Source organism: Aptenodytes forsteri, unplaced genomic scaffold (genome assembly GCF_000699145.1).
Source record: "Aptenodytes forsteri isolate BGI_AS27 unplaced genomic scaffold, ASM69914v1 Scaffold119, whole genome shotgun sequence".
NCBI classification, from domain to species: domain Eukaryota; kingdom Metazoa; phylum Chordata; class Aves; order Sphenisciformes; family Spheniscidae; genus Aptenodytes; species Aptenodytes forsteri.
This window is the reverse complement of record NW_008796165.1, coordinates 4,055,202-4,077,433: the sequence shown is the minus strand read 5'-3', so window position 1 is coordinate 4,077,433 and position 22,232 is coordinate 4,055,202. Positions and strand designations below refer to the sequence as shown.

Below are 22,232 nucleotides of genomic sequence, written 5' to 3'. Positions count from 1 at the left end.
CCCCGTGCTTTTCAGCCTCTTCCCTCTCTTTTCCTTTCTGCATTTCGGCAAACCTGGGCAATCAAACCGGGCTCGTGGATTTCTTTCCCACAGCTGTGGTGGGGGACAGCCCCAGTGGACCAGCCTGAGGGTAGGGCAGAGCTAGGGGCTAGAAATGGGGCAGCACAGGCTCCTACACACGCAAATCCCATTTGTTCCCCCCTCTGCAGACTCCCCAGACTTCGTTTCTTGGAATCCCACCTACATTTTGGGTCTTTGCTCCGGCACCTGACAATCTGCCACTCCTTCAGAGAGAAAACAAACCCCCCCCCGATATGTTTTGCTGTATCAGAAGATGATGGGCAGTCAGCAAGTTGAGGTGCTGGCTGGTCAGCTTTGCGCAGTGCTGACCTGCATCGTACATCCCAGCACCGTCTGCAAGCTGAAATGCAGCTGCGTTTTCATACGCGTGCTTACTTACAAAATCAAAGCTGCTGTTCGTTGGTTTTACTTTGTTAATTAATTAAGCTGTCTTTCAGGAGGCATGCTCACTGCTGAGCTCAAGTGGAGGAAGGTAAGCCTTTCCTGGACAAGGATTTTAGGCTTTCAGTTGTACTTACTCCACATGTTATTCGGTCACAAATTTTCTGTGGGCTCAGCTGACCCACGCAAGGTGGTCTCCCTCCAAGCCTGGAATGTTATCTTTGCAGTACGGTGAATGACTTATAATTTGCTGTTGATTTTTCCACTGGGGATTCAGGGTTGTACCTAAATCTAACTAAAACGGTTTTATTTTTACTCGGCACGCAGGAAAAGCCCCTACTGACAGGACATACAGTATCTCAGAGGAGCACCCACCACTGACCCATATCACAAGGTCCTGCACTACACCAGCTGCCATCACCTTGGTCCGATCAGCATCCACGTACCAAACTCAAGCAACCAGGCTTGGCACAGGGGAGGCAAGGGGATCCCCCCTCCCCACGTCCCGGAGCCGCCCCACCGCCTCCACTGCAGCTCCCTCTCAGCGTGGGGAGCAATGCAAGCAGCCCGAGCGCTGTGCAAGCCCGTATTCCTGTAGCACTCCTATTCATAAATCTCCTTCTTCCCTAAATATCCCCATGGTAAATAAGCATGAGGACTAAGAAAACTGAGACATGGGAATTCTGAAAACCTACACGCCAATAACTCACGTTCTGGCATGTTACTAATACACCGTATATTCACGATTAGATCACAGATAACACAAGGGACATTCATAATTCCAGCACACCTCTGCATATGGAAAGCTAAATTTTGCAGCCCTTAAAGTCACCACCATGAGTCTTCTGCTCTGCTTCCTGAGCATTTTACTTGGTAAGCCAGGAAGACTGACTTCTCTTTCATACTGTGGCTTTATTAAGGATACACCGAGGCTTTACACAACCTGGCACCCACTCTGAGGTCTCTTTACGCTGCCAGAGCAGCATAACGCAGCCGGCACAAGCGTAAATGAAAATCAGGCCCCAGAGGTCTTTTCTCCCCGCAGTGCAGACTTACAGCTCCCATTACACATTTGCATTAAGGGCTGCAACCCTCCATAAAATACACTCACAAACTTAAAACACATTAGAGACTAGCTAGACTCAGCACATAGAGGGGGCTTCTGCTGAGAATATTTGTCCTCAAGTATGACATAATAAAAATTTATAGGAATGGAGGACTGCAAGGGACCACCAATTTCACAGAGACTGAAGTCTGGAGGAGCGGGAAGGGAGGGGTGTTCTCCAACAAAGGGGGCCATGACAAAAGCATCTTCCACGCCCTTTCGGAAAGAATGTGATTTATTTATTAGCCTTAATAAACAGGCAGGAAAGAGAGCGGGATTACCCGAATCAGGCATTTCTGTATCTTCTGGAGGGTTTTGCTTCTCTTACTTTGTACCAGGTCTCATTGTTCATACAAGAGTAAAGCGACTTGTGGTGTGACACCAAGTTATAGCTGAAGGCTACATGGGAATATGTAGCAAACAACGGAGGATCTGGCCCACATTTGGTAGTATAACCAATAAATAGGACAGAGGAGAGAATAATGGGCAACAAAGGTACAAATCTGCTACTAATAGGACCTATCTTCAGGAACACATGCTTTAACTGGGGCTGCTCGGTTAGACCCCCAGCACTGGTCATCAGCCTCTCCCTCCGCAGATCCAAACACAGACCTGGCACACGTGAAGTGGCCGATGCGGGACGATCTGACGGTCTGCCTGACCCTGGGCACAGGGTATCGCTGCAGAGCACCGCGGGATACAGGGTGATGGGCGTTCGCCAGGCCGGTACAGCCATGGCCTGCCCAGCCTGTCCACACGGCGGGTAGAGGCACACTTGGGTCTGTGCTGAAGAGCACCGTTCATTTATCTGCTGCCTTTCAGAGCTTACTTGAAGCCAGTGGCTGAGCACAGGCTTGCAGCCAAACAGTTTGGATGTGTGTTGAGTCAGAGTCAAGTGTGACAGCCCACCCCAAAAATACAGACAGACTTACAACAAGCAAAGCTGTACTTGTGCTGCTGCCTTTCTCTTCTTTTCTTGCTCCGTCTCCCTCCACTTTTACTCACTGTGTCACAAGTCAAGACCTGCTGCTCCTCCGGGCAGAGGGTGTTTTATAAAACATGCTGACATGGGCGTGGATGGTCCAAAACCATTTCTGTTTCGGGTGGGAGTCACCAGTCAGTTTGCTGGGCAGTGGCACACCAGTGAAATGGAGAATTTTGGCCTGCTGCAGGCTGACATCATTCACTGTTTTACAAAAAAATCACTTCTCTGAAAGTTTCCCGGTGGCACAGGGTAAGTAATGACAAACATAGCCATGGCAATGACCGAGATGATGAGTATAATGCAACAGAAACCTCTACAAAGATTTAAAGCAGTTTTGCATGGCTGTGGTTTAAAGTCAGAGCTGGGAGGACTCTGCAGACAAAAGCACGCCTTTGTAGCCATGTGAGGGACCAAGTGCTCACATCCCCATGCTGCAGGCAGGCGAGCCGGGGCACCGGTGCAGAGCTGAGAGCCAGGCTCTCACACACAGAGCTGCAGGCACTGGGGCGAACTGGCTCTCTGCCCAAGGCTGAGACCAGCGACAGCATCTGCCTGCTTACCTGGTATCTGTCCGAGTGATGGATGTCATCTGAGGAGTGGGGTGATGCTGTTGGAGAATCTCCTTCCCGCTTGATTGAGGCCGACAACAAAATTGACTGCAAGAGAAAGGAGAAATTCATGCTGTGAGCGTCGCCGAGCTCTCTGCCCCTCGCTAAGCTGGCCTCAAAGCCGCGGAGAGCATCTGCCGGGCTGTGGGGCTGCACTGGGGCAGACTGCCAGGCTATGGGGCTGGCTCTGCTCTTCCCCTGAGACTCTGCCCCACGAGGGGACCGGGGTTGCAGGGTCTAGCAAAGTGCAAATGCATCAGGCAACAAAGGGGTGGTCATTTTGTCCCCAGGTCTGGTGGCTGGGGGCAGAATCAGTCCCTGCTGGAAATGATGCGTGAGGACCACACCAGAAATTCACAGGGTAAGGTGAAGGCGTGCTGACGTGGAGCGGTGCTAACATGCCCTCCTCCACCCCTCTAAGTGCCACTAAATCTCTCAATCGCTTTGCAAACCGCACTAAAGCTCTCAGCACCTTTGCAGTGCAACTACCTCTTCCTTCTGTAATGATGCTATTTATTTTAATAAGTAGCACAGAAAAAGAGGGCCTTTTAGAAGGTTAAAAAGATCAGTGATATTTGAGACCTAAGAAATCACTGATAAACTTCAAGTCAATAGTAGGTAAGTCTAAATTCTACACACGGTGAACTCTAGCGGGAAAATTTCTGCGGGAGTTTGACAGCATCTAAAAAAACATACACTGAGTTGCAAGTGAATTTTATTATTAGAAGAGTTTGAGGGAAAAATGCAATTTAAAATTCTAATTTAAAATATAAATTAGCTAAACTAGGCTAAATATAGCCCAATACATTGTAAAAAAATGTACAGTGGAAATGCAGCTCTCCAGATGTTTGTTTCTGAGAATCAGCTGGCAAGATTCGACAATAAATGACTGCTCAGATATGTGTATGTTTGCGAAGGGAAGTGTAGATATCATCTGAATTGGACAGGTCAAGTGTGGTGACAACATTATTAAAAAGCATAATACCTTGGAGAAAGGCAGGTATTCCAGAAACATTTGCCTCTGGGCTGAAATGAAACATGAAAAAATGTGCATTTTTTGGAAAGATATGAGCAAGTGGAAAAATGACTCAGCATACAAATCGGTTCAGTCAGGTGGATGCGATCCCCCGGGCTCGGACAGCTCTCCCGGTGAGAAAAGCATGGCAGCGTGGTTGGCGTGGGCACGGAGGGAGGGCACGCTCGGGATGGAGGCGGGGAGGAGGATTTGGCATGCTGGGTTCAACCCCACGGGCACGAGCTGCCAGCCTTGCCACAAGGGCAAGAGCCGCATCCCTGTCTGCACTGCAGGTCTCTGCCATAAAACATGGCTCTACTGGCCGTGCAGAGACGTGATGTCCTGAAAGGGGTCACGGGGGAATTACCTACTGGGGTGCTCAGTTATCTCCCCGGGGAACGGTCCCTCCTGCCAACACCGAGGGCTGTGCTGGCCTCATCTCGGGGCTGGCATGCTCCTCAGCTCAGCCCAACGGGGATGCCAGGCGCTGGGAGGGCCAGCGGGAGCCGGTGGGGCTGGGGGCATGCAGCGAGGTCTGCCCCGAGACACCGGCCTCCGCCTCCCAGGAGAGAGACGGGCAGAGCAGGGGGTTCTCCTGCCTCACGTGTTAGCCAAACCCAACCGGCGATCGGTTTTGGTGAGCAGCTCATTTATTTCTGGAGAAGCCCTCTGATAACCATGCGAAGCAGAGTGCAGACCCCGAGCTCCTGCTGTTGTTTAGTTTCTTTATTTTCTCAACAGAGAACGAGGACCATTTCTGAAGAAGCAGGATTGCACATGTCCTACAAAATGGAGGGATGGAGGCTCAAAGCCTTCAGGTGTGACTCAGAACAACAGCCCTGATTGCAGGGGTGCTAATGCCCTTTCCCTCCTCTAATAAGCCAAGCACCCTGGAGCTGGGAGGGTTAAATCCGTTTTGTCTTCCAATGTATTCTGGAGAAGGGGAAAAAATACCCATCTCCCCATTCCTCGGCAACAGACAGACAAACCCTCCCCGCCTCCAGCTCCCCCCTCAGCTTCTGGTAGCTCTAATCCAATATTATTATGTGAAAAATGGTTGGGCTAGCTATGGAGACAGTAAATTAAACGTTATGTATTAGTTTTTAGCGTGTGGTCCCGGGAAGAACGCCGGCCCCATTTATTCCACAAACCTCCTGAGCACCATGGCGATGACCTCTGGAAAAACGCAGGGCTAAACTAATCCCAAAGATGTCAATCTCGAGGCCTCTTCTACATACACTTGCAGTTTAGATTAATAAACTGTCTATTTTTAAATTGTGTGCAAGCACTTCAATTCTAAATACCTCGCCGGCATGTTAAACACAGCGTTAGAGATGCCAAGTCACACTTCCCCTTCACTCTTAGGAAACTTGACTTCATTTGTTTTTCTCATTTCCGTGCGCTGTGCCACACTTTGCCTTTCAGGCAGCCATGGGGGCAGGCAGGGATGCAGGCTCAGGGGCTAAGGGGTTAGGAAAGGCACTCGCCATCAGGGTGACTTTCATTTCTGCATTAGGCCAGCCTCTCTGCCATCCCAATTTTGGCCTCTCTTTTTCCCAAATCGTTGTGTTGGGGCTGTTTCCCAATGGCTAAGTGGCGAGGATGCATGGCCACAGCATGCCAAGCTGAGGATTTGCTGCCCCCTACCCTCACCGCGCTCACTCCCACCGGGTCCCAGCAAGCAGGGAAGGGGCAGTGATACGATCCCCATCCCTCTCTCGACCGGCATCTGGGAAGATGGCTGCAGAGAGAAAAGGCAGCTTTACACATGGCCTCCCAGCCCTCGTGCATGCCCACGCTGCAGGGCAGACCCAAATTCTGGATTCCCACCCCAAAAACGCGGCGCTGGGTGCTCTGTGTGCAGACAGGCGTGCCGTACGGCTGTGCGGAGATGCTCCCTACCTCGGGAACCAGCCGCTTTGGCGTGGTGGGAACAAGCCTTGATGCTGAGATGTCCCTTTTCCCCCTGGGGAAAGGCCACCAGCCAGCTCATCCCCGCCTGGTTGCCAGTGCAGCCCAGCTCCCCTTCAGGGTGCGTCTGAGTGGGGCTACTGGGGAGAGGGCACCCTCCTCCCTCCCCAGTCCCCCCTCCCCTGGCAAACCACGGCTCCCAGCATCAAAGATGGAGCAAGGGCCTTGTGCAAGCGGCCGTGCAGCCTCATATTTCTCCCTCCCCTTTAAATCATCTCTCCATTGGGTAAAGGCACTCTCTGCGGAGGTTATAAACCCTGAGAGGATCAGCCTGAGCATTACACCTGGGGCAAGCTAAATAAAAAAAGGTCACTGGCGCTTTTTAAACATGGACAAAAAAGCAGTAAAATGTGTTTGGAAAAAAAAATCTGGCATTAAATCATGACTTTTTGCCTGGCTTGCCTCATTAAAAGTGGCCTTTTGGAAGGTAAAATTATCATTGTAAGTGATAAGATCTTTAAGAAAATAATTCACGGCTTCTTCACCCTTTAATATGATAGCCGCCACCGGCTAATTTTTTTCTTAATGGCAACGAGGCCATCAATCTTGTCCGAGCCATGTACTCCCTCCTTCCTCCTGCCCCTCCTGCCGTGCTGGGCAGCCATGGCCCCGCTCGGCGTTTCCTTCCCACCCCTTGCAGCCCAGCTGTGCCGTGCCAAGGGGAGGAGACATGTCCGGGTATATGGCTTTACCTGCCTCTGTCCGTGGATCTGGGCTCTCCCTGGGGATGCGGCACCGCAGGAAGCAGAGGCCGCCTAAGCCTTGCTCACACTGCGAGGTTCACACCCTGGTAGCTCCCGACACCCTCCATGGACCGTGCAATTCTGCAGAGCTGGGTTGCAGCATCTGCAAATGTTTCAGCGGTCTCATTGCAATTAGGAACAATGTATAGTTTACGTATTTAAATACACGGGCAGGTTCGGCATGAATCGAACGTGCATCATGCAGCTGGTGTGCCAGCTGCTGTGATCCCAGTCCATCACTCTCCGGACCTGCTCCTCCTTGCTCGGGCGGAAGAGCCACGGGCAGCTCCGAGGCGATGCTGGCAAGGGCACGCCTGCCAACACGCCGCCAGCTCCCGACCCACAGGTGCTCGAGGCGAGGGCTCGGGGCGGTGCGAGGGGAGGGGACGGGTGTCAGGGTGCAGCCGCCGGCCCGAGGAAATGGATGAAAATTGCCGGCACGCACCGCCCCCAGCCCTAAGCGCTGCCTCTCGCCGGCAGCCGGGGCAGGTGTCAGCGCTGGGAGAGCCCAGCCAGTGCCGCTGACATTCTGCTGCCTCTCAAGGCCAGTCATTTGAGAGTATTAAAGTGCTGGACTCCTGCTTTCTGATAGCCCTGGAAAAACACAGGGAGTCTATTTTTCTTAAACAATCCATCACAGCTGCTGTCAGCAGGACAAATACCCTAATCCTGCTTTTTATGTATCTATATGGCCTTTTTTATTTTTTTTTATTTTGGCACAAAGTGTTCCCTGCTTGATGCATTCAGCTTTAACTCTGCCGTCTAAATAGGTACTTATCACTTAACATGGAGGTGATGGCTTGACATGTTTTCTGTCTCCTGCCCTCCCCTCCACGGTAGGGAAGCCGTCAAAGTGTTGCTAATAGCTGTTATCACTTGGGAACTGTAACCCGAAAGCAATGAGTGATACCAGGCCTTGCTGCGATTCTCCCCCTTAACTCTGCTAGCCATTTTTTTATGTTATTGCGGGAGGATCCCTGACACAAAGATGCTACTGTCAGAGCTGAGTTTCCTAGAAGCTTTCGGAGGGTCCACATTTGCTCCTGTGAAAGTTAGAGGTAAAATTATCTAGTGGCTTTTAGCTGGCAGAGATAAAGGTGGGATGGAGCTGGGGATGAAAGGCTTAAATGTGAGAAGGGTGTGAATAGTGAACAGAAATAATGGTATCAGCAGCTTCTGGCCTTTGCTGAAAGATTCCAGTGGTCCGCAAGCAGAATAAGCTTACAGAAATGTGAGCTACTGGTTTATTTCTGTGCATGTTACGGTCACACCTGGGATTGCAATCGAGCTCTGGGTCCTCTTGAGTGAGACACCAGCTACACGGTGGGGAAAGGGGTCCTTTCCAGCAGAACTGCCCACTGGGGATGGAGGGGAAAAGAGGTTTGGCCAAGGTCTGCCAGGGTCTGCCAGCCTGCCCGGCTCCCCTCCAGGACCACATCCCTCTCCGCTCCTCCTGCCGAACGCAGCGATTTGCCCCGGACTAATGGGAGGGCACAGCTGTTCGGCCCCAGGGGAGCGAGGGGCTTTGTTTGTTCATGGGGTAATTTGTTTTATGGAATAAAACCTGGCAGAGATTTTTTTTGGAGTGGCTCTGGTATTTATCGCCCCGAACTGGCAGGGAGCACATCCAGCCAACACTCGTCCTAGGTAATTTCCCCTCCTTCACGTATCTGTGGGCTGTTCTCGTGTCCCTGGCTTGGCCATAGCTTTGCCACAACGCTCAGATTTAGCTTTCTAATCTTTCCTTGTAAATCACAGCTACAGAGGGAGGGGGCACAGATACGGTGAGTGACTTCTCCAAACCCCCCCAGAAAGTCAGTGACACAAGAGAAGGAGTTAAAACCCGAGGGCCCTAACACCCGTCCCCCGTTCCTACTGCCAGACATGATACGGAGAAGTTAAATGATTGTGCTAGAAATTTCATCTCGAGTGAGGCAGCTGGGAAGGGCTTAATACAGACATTCTGTCAAGGTTTAAGGCTCCAAATCTTGCTTGTTTCAAAGCTCTTTTTCCTTGGAGGGCTTTAGTGGTCAAATTTCCCTCTAGGTGCTGTAATTCTCTCTCAAACTGCTCAGTGAAGCTGTAAAATCACGGGGGTGGGTGGGGGAATCAAAGGGCTCTGGCACTGTGGCTCGGTTCCCAGCTCCGTCGGAGGTCTCGGAGCAGCGTGCTGGCCACCTGCCTGCAGGCACCCTCCAAGGAGCTGGGTGCACACCTAAACAAACCGTCCGCAAGCATCTGCTGGGCGTGGGAGATGGATTTTGTTCCTGGCTGCTCGCTTCAGTTTTTGCAGCAAGAGCCAGTGCACGGGCTGGACCTTTAGTGGGAAAGGCAATTTGCAGTCACGTATTAGGAAGCAGCAGTGGAAAGGGAATGCCGAACCCGCCACGAGAGCTGGGATGCTTCACAGAGCCCAGCCTCTTCCCTTTCAGCGTTCAGTACCAGCACTTTCAGAGAGGGTATAAGAAAGTTCAGTGGATGCTGTTAGGTGACAGGTAACAGTCTGCAGCTAATATCCTGAGATTTAGGGGTTGAGATCTCTCTGGGCAGAGATGATATTCCACCTAGATGATAGCCCATGGAGGGAGAGCCATAGGCCAGACAGGCAGCGGCAAATAAGTGCTCTTAGGTAGCTAGAAGGACCTGGGGATGATGACTCTCAGAGTTACTGCCAGCTGCTCAAGGAAGAGCAGGAACAGTCGGATTTAGACTGCTCATACACCTCACCAACATGGGTTCAACTCAACATGTGCTCCTCTCCTGCACAACCCCTTGCAAGAGGCAGCTAAGGCAAGAGGGGAAAGGTAAGGGTGAAACCCAGGAATGATGCCTGGGGGAACTGCGTGCTGCTGACAGCTACCTACAGACTCCTGGGTAGCCACGAGCCTGGATAGAGCCCATGGTGTCCGTACACCTCTGCAAGATATCCCTGATGCCTGGCCTGCCTGAAACATGGCCTCTGGCCATGCTGGCGAGTGCTGCAGGGAAGCTCTGGGCTCACAGAGGTCTGGGGCATGGCTGGCTCAGACACACCTTCAGAAAGTGCCCTCCTAAATGGCTCTGGTGTTGGGTTTCCCTGTGGTGACCCAGGACAACAGTGAAAGGTTAGTGAGCAACGCCCAGCCCACACCGGTGAACGGGACCATGGAGCCATGGTCTCTAGCTCAGCAAGAGCAAGGACATCCTCAATCCCTTCCCATGGGCATGAAGCATCTGTTCCCACCAACATGGAAACTTCTCCTTGGTGAAGGATTTCTTTTCCCACCCCTCCTCTTCCTCCTGGTGTCTCAGACGTGTCATCAGAGAAGGATGCTACGGATGTCCAGGACTGTCCTTGAAGTCCAATGCCTGAGGAAAACCTTTCCAAGAGCAGGGCCGCTGGGTGTGCTTTCTGCAAAGGAGGTGGGCTTTCAGCACCTTTTTGCACCTCTGCCTTCTGCAAAGCACAGTCCAGCAAGAGCAAGCTGTCACCTTGACCTGTGGGGGCTCAGTGGGCTACCTGGCTCTCAGCAACATGAAGATCAAGGCACCAAAGGCTATCACAAGCCATGGGGTGAGCATCCAAGCTTGCAATCAGGGACATGAACTGCAGCTGGGAGGAGACAGCACTGTTCCCCTCGCTGTCCGCAGGCCACGGGACTTCCTGAAGACACCAAGCCGCTATCTCAGGCCCTTCTCTCCAGCCAGAGGCTGGCAGAGCCCAGCTTGCTCTCACCAGCTTTCCTAAATAAATGGCAGTCAGGCTTGGATAGAAATCTCATCCTGAGGCTCACTACACAGGTTTGTCATCTCCTTGTCCAAGTGGCTTGTCCACACTGGCATACCACCATCGATTGGGCTTGGTCACTAACAGAAAGCAAACGAGGATCCTGAATGCTGCGGAGCTATTTGGTGCTCAGCGCTGCCCTCTGAGCTGCCTTCGCAGAGAGGGAGCCCAGGCAGCGGGCAGACATGTTGGCCAGAGCCCCCCAGCTCGCAGCCCTCGCTTGGCCATCACTGCCTCCGTCGGCTCCGATAATAGAAGAACCTGATACAATAATCCTGCATTCATCACATCCCATGTTGAGTGATTGGATTTTCTTTGACATATTGCCATGAAAATTGACCCAATGCAGTGAGTGACAGCTCTTCAGGGGCAGGAAAGCGGTGAGCAAGGAATATGCGTTTACATCTGGGCTTTTATTGCCAGGAGAGATGTTTGCCGGGGCAACGGCAGGGAAGGGATGGGAGCAGAGCCAGGAGACAGAGCATGGGGGAAGTTAAATCCCCTGCCCCCAGAGCTGCACCCCAGGAAGAGCCTTAAGCCAGCACAGAAGCAGCGACAGCCCATGATAGTATATGCAAAGGCCCTAAATGAGTCCTAAAGTGGACTTAAAGCCACCAGTGACCACAAAGGTAACACCTTTGGTAACACCAGCCTGCACCCACTCTAGTTCCCATGTCCCTGAGTGGAACCAGCCTGCCCCTGCCCGTGCTGCCAGGGGATGCTCCTGAGGGATGGGGAGGTGCAGCCCCTTTTTCCCACTGCTGAGCTGCTGGAGCTGCCGGCCCTGTTGTTGGCACTGGGAGAAGGACCGGCCAGGAAACCTCGCGGCAGTCCCCGCAGTCCCCGTGACTCCTTCCACCGGTGCCCAGGATGGAAAGCGGCACAGGTCCCGTCTCTTCCCAGGCAGTGCCTGCCAGACCTCCAGCGATGCCTGGGTGCCTGGGTATGGGCTGCAAGCCCACCCAGGGGTCTGTCCCCCATCCCTCCTCCTGGGACCCCTGTTAAGGGTGGCCCAGAGGCCCAGCTTTGTCCCCAGCAGGACTTTCTCAGAGGGACTTCACATCCTGATGGGCTATTCCTACCCCATGTTGCAGACGCTCAGTAGCCACAAAGGGAAAGAGCAGCCTTCATCTCCCCACCACCCTCCTCCTCAATCCCATGCAGTTACAAAGGAGCCTTTAATACCAAGCTCAGGTGAAGGTGACAGCGTGTGCCTTCCCATGCCACACAGGACTTGTCTCCCAGCAAAAGCCACCTAGAAATAATGAATCCTCCTGGGCTGAGAGGCTTTCAAGCTCTCTGAGAAGGGAATGAAAGATTTCCTGATTTCACCCTCTCCCTCCCTGCTCTCCTGGCTTCTTGAAGTTAATGTTCTTAGTCCCAGACGTGACGGGCAAAGGGAAAAGATCCATGTGGTGACAGGGGACGATTGATCTCTTTTACATAGAACGACGCTCCAGTCCCAGTTTAATCCCCTCGCTCAAGGCAAATGGGATTCTTTGTCAATGGAAACTTCAAAAGCCCGGCCCTGCCGTGAGATGGACCTTCTTCTTTATCTGGTCTCTGTCAGTCACTTGCTGCATTTCCCTCCAAACAGCTAATCTGTCTTCCTAGCCGTCCTTGTCCCTCGCAGGCGATGTGTTTGGGACCGCTGAGTTATCTACACTCAGACCTGATGAGGAGGGAAAGGGAAGCTTGCACAGTCCAGCTGCTTTCATTTTGCGGGTGCCCTTTCCAGCTCCTTCGAGACATCCCAAGGCAGCCTCACGCTCCGTGGATTATTAACGGTGGGTGGGTTTGGGGATTGCTTTCTGCTCTGCTTGTTTTTCAAGGGAGAAATAGTCAGGTCTCCGGTCTCCTCCCGGTCTCCCCTGGGACAGGGCACAGGAGACAAGGATAGTCACACAGGAGATGGGAATGCCAAAGGTGTGGAGCATTATGGAGTATCACCACGATCTTTATTTTCCCTTGTGGGGCTTGGGAAATTGTTGGGTTGACCTGGGAGGTGTCCCTGCCTGCCGGCAACTTGAGTCAGCACGGTGGCTCCCCAGCCCCTCGCTTGGTGGAGCAGACAAGGTGTTTATGTGCTTGGCAAGACACCCAGCCCGAAGGGGAAAACCTAGAGTCTCCATTTCTGACATCACATGCCAAAAACAACCCAAAGCTTCCAGAAGAAAAAGGAAGAGTGAGACCTGAAGTCGATTCTATTAAAACAAGCATGAAGACTTCTCCTGGGAGAGATGCCCTGCACCTCCCTGGAAGCCAGGAGCCTCCCTGGCTTGGACTGTGTCACCAGAAGCGTAGGAGAGCCTGGACCACTTGCCTTTGCCTGCCTTGGGGAGCACAGCGTGGTTTTCAGAGGCCGTGCAATGCCCTGCTTCCCTGCAGTGCTCCCTGCCACCCACTTGCCTGCCCAATCTCTGGTCCTTCCCACTGCCGTATCATATGAAGTCCAGCTAACAGCAATGCTAATTAGTAAATGACGCCCTTTGCAGTGATGCCATGATGCTCTGTGCATTTTGTATTTTTGCATTCTGAGCCAAGGGGATGGGAGGTGGGTCCTGGGGAGGGGGATGCAGCTGAGACGGGATCTTTTAGTGATTTGGGCTCCTTCTCGGGTGTGCTTCACTCCCCCTGAGGCATTCCCACTCCCCTCTTCCAAAGCTGGCATATGGCTCTGGCTCCAGGAACTCCCGCACATGATTTCCCAGGCTGAGCTCAGCCTGCGTGTGATCAGCTCTCATTAGCTGTCATTAGACACAATCTGGAGTCCTGCAGCCCGCCGGGTCCTTCAGCTCCACTATCCCTCGGCTGCACGGGGAACAAGAGAGCCCCTGTGGGGACTTGACCGCTCCAGCCCAGCGGGTGTATGGGGACAGGAGCATCCCCGAATGCTGGCTGGCCCCCAAAGCACGGCCACCTTCCTGGGGGACGCCGAGTAGCAGGACAGGGAGCGGGCTGTGAAGGCAATGGGGTGTAAAGAGCATCCCTTGGGGGGGGAAAAGTGTGCCGAGTTGTGCCCACTTACCTTGGGGGTGCCTGCTGCCATGGCATCCTTCAGGATGGAGCTCTTGCTGCCAAGAGAGAAGAGAATGGGGTCAGAGTCACAAAACCGCTGCAGTGGGCAAGGGGGGAGCGCTTTGAGGGATCTCACGAGGTCAAATAGCAAAGTGCATGGCTCCCCTTCCCCGGACCAGCGAGAGCCTCCTCACCCTGACCAGAGGGGCACGGAAAGGAGGGCAGCGCCAACTATTTCTCCAGCTGGAATAAAATGGTCCTACGAGTGGAACCCCCCCAAACCCAGACACACGATGCAGAGTCAAATCCTGATTGTCCCCCTCCTCGGGGGATTGCACAGCTCCTCTCCCAGCCCTGGGGAAAAGCGGAGAGCAAGCCTGCAGGGTTGCTGGGAAGAAAGCCAAGGAGAGGGGCATAGAGGTGGTGGGCCCTGCGTAGGTTCAGGCACAATAAAAAAAAGGAGGGAAGGAAAGAGACGTGATTAAATCGGCGTAAGAGCAAGGGAAAGAAGATCCCCTCTGCTCCAGCTCCACCTTGGAGGCAGCAGCTCTGCCGGAGGCTGGAGTGATTTGTTAATTCAGCTTGTTCCCCATTTAGCAGGGAAGGAGGTCCCTGCCACGGTGCTCCTCCTCGCCTGCCCTCACCAGCGGGAGATGCTATAGATTTAATAACACCTTCCCCCCTCCAGACAGGTTAAACTTGAAACAATTACATATCAAAGCCAACATGGCGGGGAGGCCTGCACTGTAATTTTTTGGTTATTAAAGTAATCTCTCTCATGTAAATTCTCCCGCTAACATGCTGCAAACAGCATTAGGAAATAAATTATTTCCCCATGATTCGATTTGTCAATGCAAAGCACCTGCAGCAGGCAAAAGGCTCTTGAAATATGTTGCCAAGCCCAGTGCCTGTGCTTGTAAGTGCACGCCGGTGGGGTGGCTGGCTCCCAGATCCCCATAGCCCCGGGGAGATGATGGATGGGTGGGTGGAGGGGGGAGGTTAGCCGGGGGAGGCGGAGGTTGGGGAAGGAGGAGGAATGGAATTGTGTTTAATAACAAAATTTGTATGCAAGCCTGCATCCCAGGCTAAGGATGAGTGATCGGCAGCCAGAAAGTATTAAAAAGCCTCGCTAAACAGATGCTGACAATAGAACAAGACATATCAAATCAGATCTACTTCAGAAACATTAATATACACACGCACACATGCTCGCCCGCGCGCGCGCACCCGGCTCCACACACCCGCGCCCCTTTCTTCTCAATCACAGCAATATGGGAGACATCAATAAATTTTTATGAGACTTTTAGAAGATCAACACGGTACTAGATGTGACAAAAAAGCAATGTGCCTGTCATGTTCGCTTTGTCGGGGACACTTTAGCCCCAGATGCCGAGCTGCAGTGGCAGCGGGGAGAAATTGAATTTGGCTGGCTTTAATCTGCCTTGATTTGGCAGATGGCTGGGTGTTATGAAATGAGCAGGGATGGAAGAAGGTGTTTTCTCCCGGGGCTATGGTCCCCCTCCTCTCCCAGTGCCACCGCCCTCGCCCCCCACCCTGAAACAGGGGGAAACATGCAGTTATCCATTGCCATCAGGTCACCCCAAATGTCGCAGCTCCGCTCCTGGAGCAAGTGGCTGTGGTTCCCGGGGGACCACCGGTCAATGGGCTAGGGCATCGCCTCCCTCGCAGCCCCCCTTCCCTGAGGGGACGCGCTGCCGGATGCTTGCTGGGGGGTGCAGGATGCCCCCCATGCCCCGTGTCCCAGGTCTGTCTCCCCTGCTCTCGGGAGGCGGCGGGGAGCAGAGTCAGCCCCCGCTGCTCCCAGAGATACAGCCCTGGTACCACCTCCAGCCTGCGCCCGAACGCGTGTGATGGGAAGGATTTCCACCCCCTCCCCACTCCAGCGCTACGCTGCCGGATGCTTGCTGGGGGGTGCAGGATGCCCCCCATGCCCCGTGTCCCAGGTCTGTCTCCCCTGCTCTCGGGAGGCGGCGGGGAGCAGAGTCAGTCCCCGCTGCTCCCGGAGATACAGCCCTGGCACCACCTCCAGCCTGCGCCCGAACGCGTGTGATGGGAAGGATTTCCACCCCCTCCCCACCTCCAGCGCTACCTTGAATTTCTCAATCACCCGAAGTGTGAAACAACTTTTTTTTCTTTTATAATCCAAACACCAGGTTAAAAAAACCAAATCATTTCCTCCCTTTTCTTGTTAAAGGTGTTTAAAATTATTCCTTTTTGAGGGAAAGAGTAAGAATCTCATTAATTCCTTGCAGAAATGGTGTTAGCGCCAGGAAAATGCAGTTTTCAGGATGAGAGTCTCTCTGGTCAGCCGAAAGGCCAAGCTTCTGCCGTTGGGACTGACGGGGAAGGAAACTGATTTAGATAAACTCTGCCAAGTTATTTTATTCTTCATTTGGAGGATTATTAAGAACCACCACGCTCCTTGCGATTTAGCCCCACTGTATTGCTAATAAGAGTTTGCAATTTGTTTTTATTTATTTCCAGAGATGGGTCAGGAATGGGCACAAGCCCTGGTCATCCAAGTCGCAAGACCCTGCAATTTAAGGGTGCTTTCCTTCATGCCGCTAACCAACCCCCTGATTTACAGCGGCTGCAGCCCCCCGCGCCTCTTAAGGATGCCGGCAGTGGGCTGAGAATTGAAAGGCCATCAGCAAAGAGAAACCTTCCCCTCCATAAACACCGCAGACAAATTAAAAATGGTAAAAGGGAAATCAAGACCTTTAAAGTTCAAACACTTTTCGGTGCCTTTTAAAGTTTTTTCGCTCTAGGCCCTCGCAGAGAGCACAATCTTTGGAGACCTTGGGATTCTCTTTAATCACCCAGCCAGGCTGCAGTGGTCTGAAATGATTACACATTTACATAGTAATAACCCCAACACTCCCCACATTATTTCATGGCTAGCATATTTCCACCCGGCGAGTGATCCATGTGTTTTAAATTATAACCTGCACATAGGAAATTAGTTACTAAGTACGATATTCACGGGCTCGTCTGACACTTCTAATTAAGGTGATTTACACAGAATTATCCTACGAAATAAAAAAATGGTGTTTTGCTAGCTAATAAAATATAATTACTACCCACTTTTATAAGTTACAGTTAGTTTTAATCTATTTGGGGAATTGTTTATCTAGTTCATTACAGCAAAACAACTTCTTTCCCTTTTAGGCAATCCCCCCAAAGTACCAAAGAAGACAAGAAATGCCCTGGAAAGACCCAGCGATTTGGGCAGCCTCCTTCTCTCTTTCCTGATGACTTTGCATTTCTGAGCGATACGAGGCTGCTTCCTTGCTGGTTCCCTTTCTCGGGATTGCAGCACCAGTTCTGGCCGTGCATTCGTGCATCCCCACATGTTTGGGTGCCCTGCGTCTCTGTGGAGACAAAATAAGGTCCCTGCTCTGGTGCTGCTGGAGGGCTCTGCTCAGCCCTGGAGCTGTGTCACCCGTTAAGGTTAATGGGCGCTGCACGGCCAGGTCCCACACGCCCCAGGGCACTTGCCAGAGACCCATTGCTCCTCTATATTAGGGCACATCAGCTTTAAGGGGAACATTTACTCTCAGCAAGGCCCTCCACAATGAAAGCAAGACTCAGGCTATACTACAGACACGCAGATGTCTTTTGAAGCTAGGCAGGGATTTGGTTAGGAGCATCCCCAGATGCAACTGGGAATCCCCTGGCATCTCCCTGAGAGCGCCCCAAGGGGCTGTTCAGACCCAGCACTTCAGCTGTGATGTCCCAAAGGGCAGCTCAGCATGCCGAATACGTGCCCTCCTTACCCACAGTCTTGGGGCTTCTTTACCCCTACCATGGTTGCTGTTACACACAATGACCTTCAGGTTTATTTATTCTTTTTGTTATGGTCCTGCCTTTTGGGGTGTGCTTGCCATAGGGGGGGGAAAAAAAAAAGCAACATGCAGGGAGCGGTCCCTTATCATCCCCGTGAACAGAAGCTGCTGCTTCCCACATGGAGAACCCAGGGCATGAGATGAAGACTAAGTGATCTGATTGCGTTTTACCATGAGCAAGGTGGCACTTCTCCTTTTCCTTTAAGGCTTTGCTCTTGCAAGCTGTTGTAGGAATCTCAGCTTTCCTCCAAAAGAAAAGAGAAGTTTTCTGGGTGCCCGAGTCAGGAGACAAGCAGAAGCCCTGAAGGCTTGCTCCCCACGGCAGATGCCTTGTCAGCCGGGCAGAGGACCACGACCTAGGGTGTGCTCTTGGTGCCCAGAGCCCACCAGATGCAGGCAGGGCTCTTGCTGACCCCCCAGCCCAAGCAGAAGCCTGGTGCCAGGCAACTGCCCCGGGGAAGCAGGGCAGGAGCCTTCCTCCTCCACGCTCACCGCAGCACACACACAGACTGTGCCGGCAGCGGGGCATCACCTCATCATCCTGGAGCAAGGCTTGGAAAGCTTTGTTGTAACTGTAGCTACAGCTCAAATGTTTGCCAATGTAAGGAGACGGAGAGATAGAGATGTGCTCAGAGGGACAATTCGGGCACAGAGCAGTGACAGGACTTGCCTGAAGTCTCAGCGCAGCAACAACAGGGCCAGTAACAGCCCCAACACTGTGCTTCAGCCTACCGCAGCCGCTTGGGCTCCCCAAGCATGTTCAAATGAGATTTCTGCAGAGCCCCCCCCCATGGCAAGGCAGGACTTATGAAGAGCATCCATCAAGGAAGGGCTGAGCTCTGTACCTGGTACAGCAGCCACTCCCCAGGCACACTGCCCACACGTAATTAATAACAACTGCAAGAGAAGAAGTTCCTTGAGTTCGGGCAGCTACAGTTGTTTGTGCTCATCCCTTAATGACATTGCAGCCAGAAGAGGTTTAAAGAGGTGGTAAGAGAGCTGCTGCCATGCAGCTGGTGTCTTCCAGCTCTGCAACTCTTCCACAGAACAACTCTCAGCAGCCCTCTGAATTTGATGGGCACCAGCCAGAGCGCATGCAGCTCCCACATGAGATCTCGCAAAGCCAAAAGGTTTCTACAAGCTGTGGCCAACTGATGTATTTCTTAAAAAAAAAATAAAAATCCAGTGGAAACAATTTAGTTTTAGCTGCAGGACTTGTGGCTCAAACACGCAGCCTTGGGACGGGAGCCCCGGCAGCCGAGCAAGCTGCCTGGAGAGTCGTGCGGATGGGAACACCAGCTGTAAATAAGCAGTCACTGGGTAGAGAGGGAATTGGATTTTTCTGAACGCCAGTTTAAATAAGTGGAAGTGTCACTTGAAGCCTAAATAAGGAAATGGGAATTTGATTTTTTTTTTTTTTTTAAACTACATGAAGCCAAATCCTCACCTAGCTGCAGGTGACAGCCCCCGGCGCGGCCAGGCGTGATCCATGCTGTCAGGGGAAGCACGCCAGGATTTTTAACCTGCTGTGGCTCCGCTAGCGGCACCTGCTCCAAGTGCTGCTTAGAAGATCTCCTGCATCCAATGATGGGGAAAAGGGCCGAGTGATGGTAAAAATTGCCAAAGACTAGAAACGCTCTGCACCTACAGTCCCAGCTGTGCTTCCCAAATGCTCCCCCACTTAGTATTTGTGAGACCTCAGTGGCCAACACGGTCAGCTGTGACAAACGTGACCCTGCAGGGCAGCCACCCGCCTCCCCCAAAGAGATGATTCTGCAGCAGAAATGCAGCAGGATCATAAAACACTGGCGTGACCTGACCGCGCTAAAATCCCCTATTTGCTCTGTCCTGTTCACACCCCCAGCTCTTTCTCCCCTGCTGGGGTTTTTCTTTATCAACCCCTGGTACCCCATGCCCCTGCCGGGAGCCCCTGCTCAGAGCGGGCAACAGGTTTCTGGGTCAGGATGAGATGGTCCACATGTGTGGGGTGAAACAGGAGGCTGGGGTGGGAGGGTTGTTTCATTTCTCTCTCACTATTTGAAAAGGAGGTGGCTGGAAAAATAAAGAGAAAAGTCGGAGGGAAAGGTCACGCATTAGATTGATCTGGGGGGCTCTTTGCTACCGTGGCTGTAATGACTGTTTAATTGTTCCCAGCTCACGTGGCAGTTCAGAAGAGGCTCCGCAGAAGACATGCATTGCTTAAGGGCAAATAACTGACCGAAGATTTATTTCTCACCCTTGGGTTTCCGTGCATCCCTTCCCAGGGCTCCCGCTGCCCTGACAGTCAGTGGCAGAGGAAGGCTTTGCCCGCTGAGGACCCAAACCCCAGCCTGCCAAACACCAGCCCTGGAGTCAGGGAATGGGCTGTGGGTACCACAGGTCTGAAGGCACTTCAAGGAGCGTTCATAGCACTTTCAGGGCACTGCATGAGTGAGGGGATACATGACCCACAAATTTTCTCACCTGCTGTGCTACCCTGGAAGCCCTGACCCATGAGAACTGCTCTCACCCACGGATTATGGGCAGTACCCTCTGCCTCCCCTGGGGTCTGCCATGGGAGGGGAGAAATGGGGCATCTCTAAGCAGGACAGGCAGCTGTATGGCTTGTGCTGTCTCCGCTGGAGAAGCCGTGATGAAGGGTCCAGGCTGCTGTCATTGCCACCCTCTGAGTTCATGGGAGGAAGCTGGAGGGTCTCTCTTCCCTTTCTGTCCACGATTAATCTGACACAGCAAGGGGCAGGGACACAAATCAGAGAGGGGGGATGAAAGAGGATAAATCCACGGTATCAGCAGCACCACATTTGCTAGATAATAAACAGACTCCTCTCCTCATAAATTTCCCTCTGTTTCCCCCACGGTTCTCTGCCACTGACACCGGCGGGCGCGGAGCTGGGCTGCTCCTGGCCTTTCTGGTGTCCTGGCCAGTGGGGAGAGCTGTGGCTCTGCCGGTGAAGCCTGGGACCCTCCACCCAGGCTGGCATCCTTCACCCCCTGCACACATCAGGGTGTAGCGGGGGCGGTAGGACAGCACCGCGAAGCCCTATCCAAGCTCATGGGCTTTAGACAGTGCATGGGACACCTGAGCTGACTGCGATGAGGTGATCCATACCAGCATGTGAAGTGGCTGGGAGAACCACTAGAGACACCAGGCACTCTTTAATTGACTTGGTATTTCCACTCTCCATCTCAGTGCCCCCAGGTGTGGCTTGTTCTCTCTCCCTGCCCCGGCACAATGCTGTTTCCTCACTCCTCATTTCGGCAGCAGCCAGCTCACCCACTTCTCTGGACCCCACGAGGGGACGTGACCCTGTTAGCTGCCTCGTGGTGGCAGGTGGCCCTGCGCCCTGCTCGGGTATCACCGAGAAGCTGACAATTCCAGGCAGGTTTCTCTGGTGATGGAGTGTGTTTGATTTAAATCTGGCAGGAGTCACACTGCTGGAGAAAGCTTTAGGTGATGCCACTTCCCACACACCTGGAGATGTGTCCGTGCCTGAATCTGGACACCCATGGCCCCGGAGCTGAGGTCCCACACTGAACACCTCTGCTGTGGGGTGGCATGGGATGCTCTGCTGCTGCCGTGAGGCAGGACCCACTCCCTGGGGGTCTCAGGGCAGAGCAGGGTGCAAACGACTGCTCCTGTGCTCCAGCCCTTGGAGCAAAGTGGCAGCTCCCAAGCACTGGCCCTGCCCCAGCAGCCTGGTTTTGCTGGGGGACGTTGGCTGCGGGGCAAACCCTGGATGCTGCACGCGCTGTGGGAAGCTGCCGTTCGGGTACCCAGATGCTCAGTGCTGGGGTTGGGTCTCTCCCTGGAGCAGCTGGGCTTGGAGGCTCATGCGTGCCGGGACTCGCACACGGGGAGAGCATTGGGGAGACATCACAGGTAACGAACTGCTTGGTTGAACACCTTGGGGGTGCCAGGGCCCTCCGGGAAAGCCCCAGGGAGCCCCGGGCTGGCCGGCCACCTTCCCCATGGCCCGGGGAGAGGGTGCTGCAGGGGAGGTACCCAGTCCCGCCTCGCAAAGCACTGTCAGGCACTTAATAGTACCTGTCCCCACCATCTCCCTGGCCTGGATTTATGCCTTGAGGGGTCACCTCTGGCGAGACTCTAATAACACGACTTTATTAGCTTTCTTGTTCCTTCTTTAAGATACAGTAGCAACGGGGGAAGGAGGGCAGCAGCACCTCGGGAAGGAGCGGGGGGCATATGGATAGCAAGCAGCTGCCCTCGCGATTCCCCTTCTTGGTGACAAGGGGGAGAGGGAGAAAAATGATGCTCCCTCGAAATTTATCATGCACCCAATTACAATGTTAATTGGCAAGTCCCTGAAATCAATTAATTCGCAAATTTTTTTCAATTAAAAATTAAGATAAATCATAAAATGTTATTAAGCAAAGGCCAAACTCCGTGAACTTTTTTTTTTTGTAGGCATCTCAGGTTTTTTTTAATTTAAATAAAAAAAAGAGCTGTGCTGGCAAAGCCAGATGCCCTTGAGTGCCTTTGCTGAAGCGCAGGGGGCTGTCATCAGCAGGACTGGGCTGAAGACAGATAAAAAAATATCGACCAGTCGGACACACTGCTTCTGGTTTATTGATCAGGCGGGAATTTAACTTGCTGTGCATATCCACCGTGTCAGCAAGGGCCACGGGCGAAATTAAAAGTACTTGGCTTGGAGATGTCGCCTTGATACCGGGG

The 22,232-nt window shown here is 52.8% G+C and overlaps 1 protein-coding gene across 1 annotated transcript in view; it reads right to left on the bottom strand.

Annotated features, from left to right (window-relative positions):
- The window catches only part of RNF220 (ring finger protein 220), a 242,851-nt gene that overhangs the window by 59,040 nt on the left and 161,579 nt on the right, over window positions 1-22,232 (bottom strand). Inside the window, exons 4-5 of the mRNA XM_009287448.2 lie at window positions 13,684-13,729; window positions 3,113-3,208 (exon numbers count right to left, since the gene is read on the bottom strand). Coding sequence (XP_009285723.1) covers window positions 3,113-3,208; window positions 13,684-13,729 — 142 coding nt within the window. The remainder of the gene's footprint in view (window positions 1-3,112; window positions 3,209-13,683; window positions 13,730-22,232) is intronic.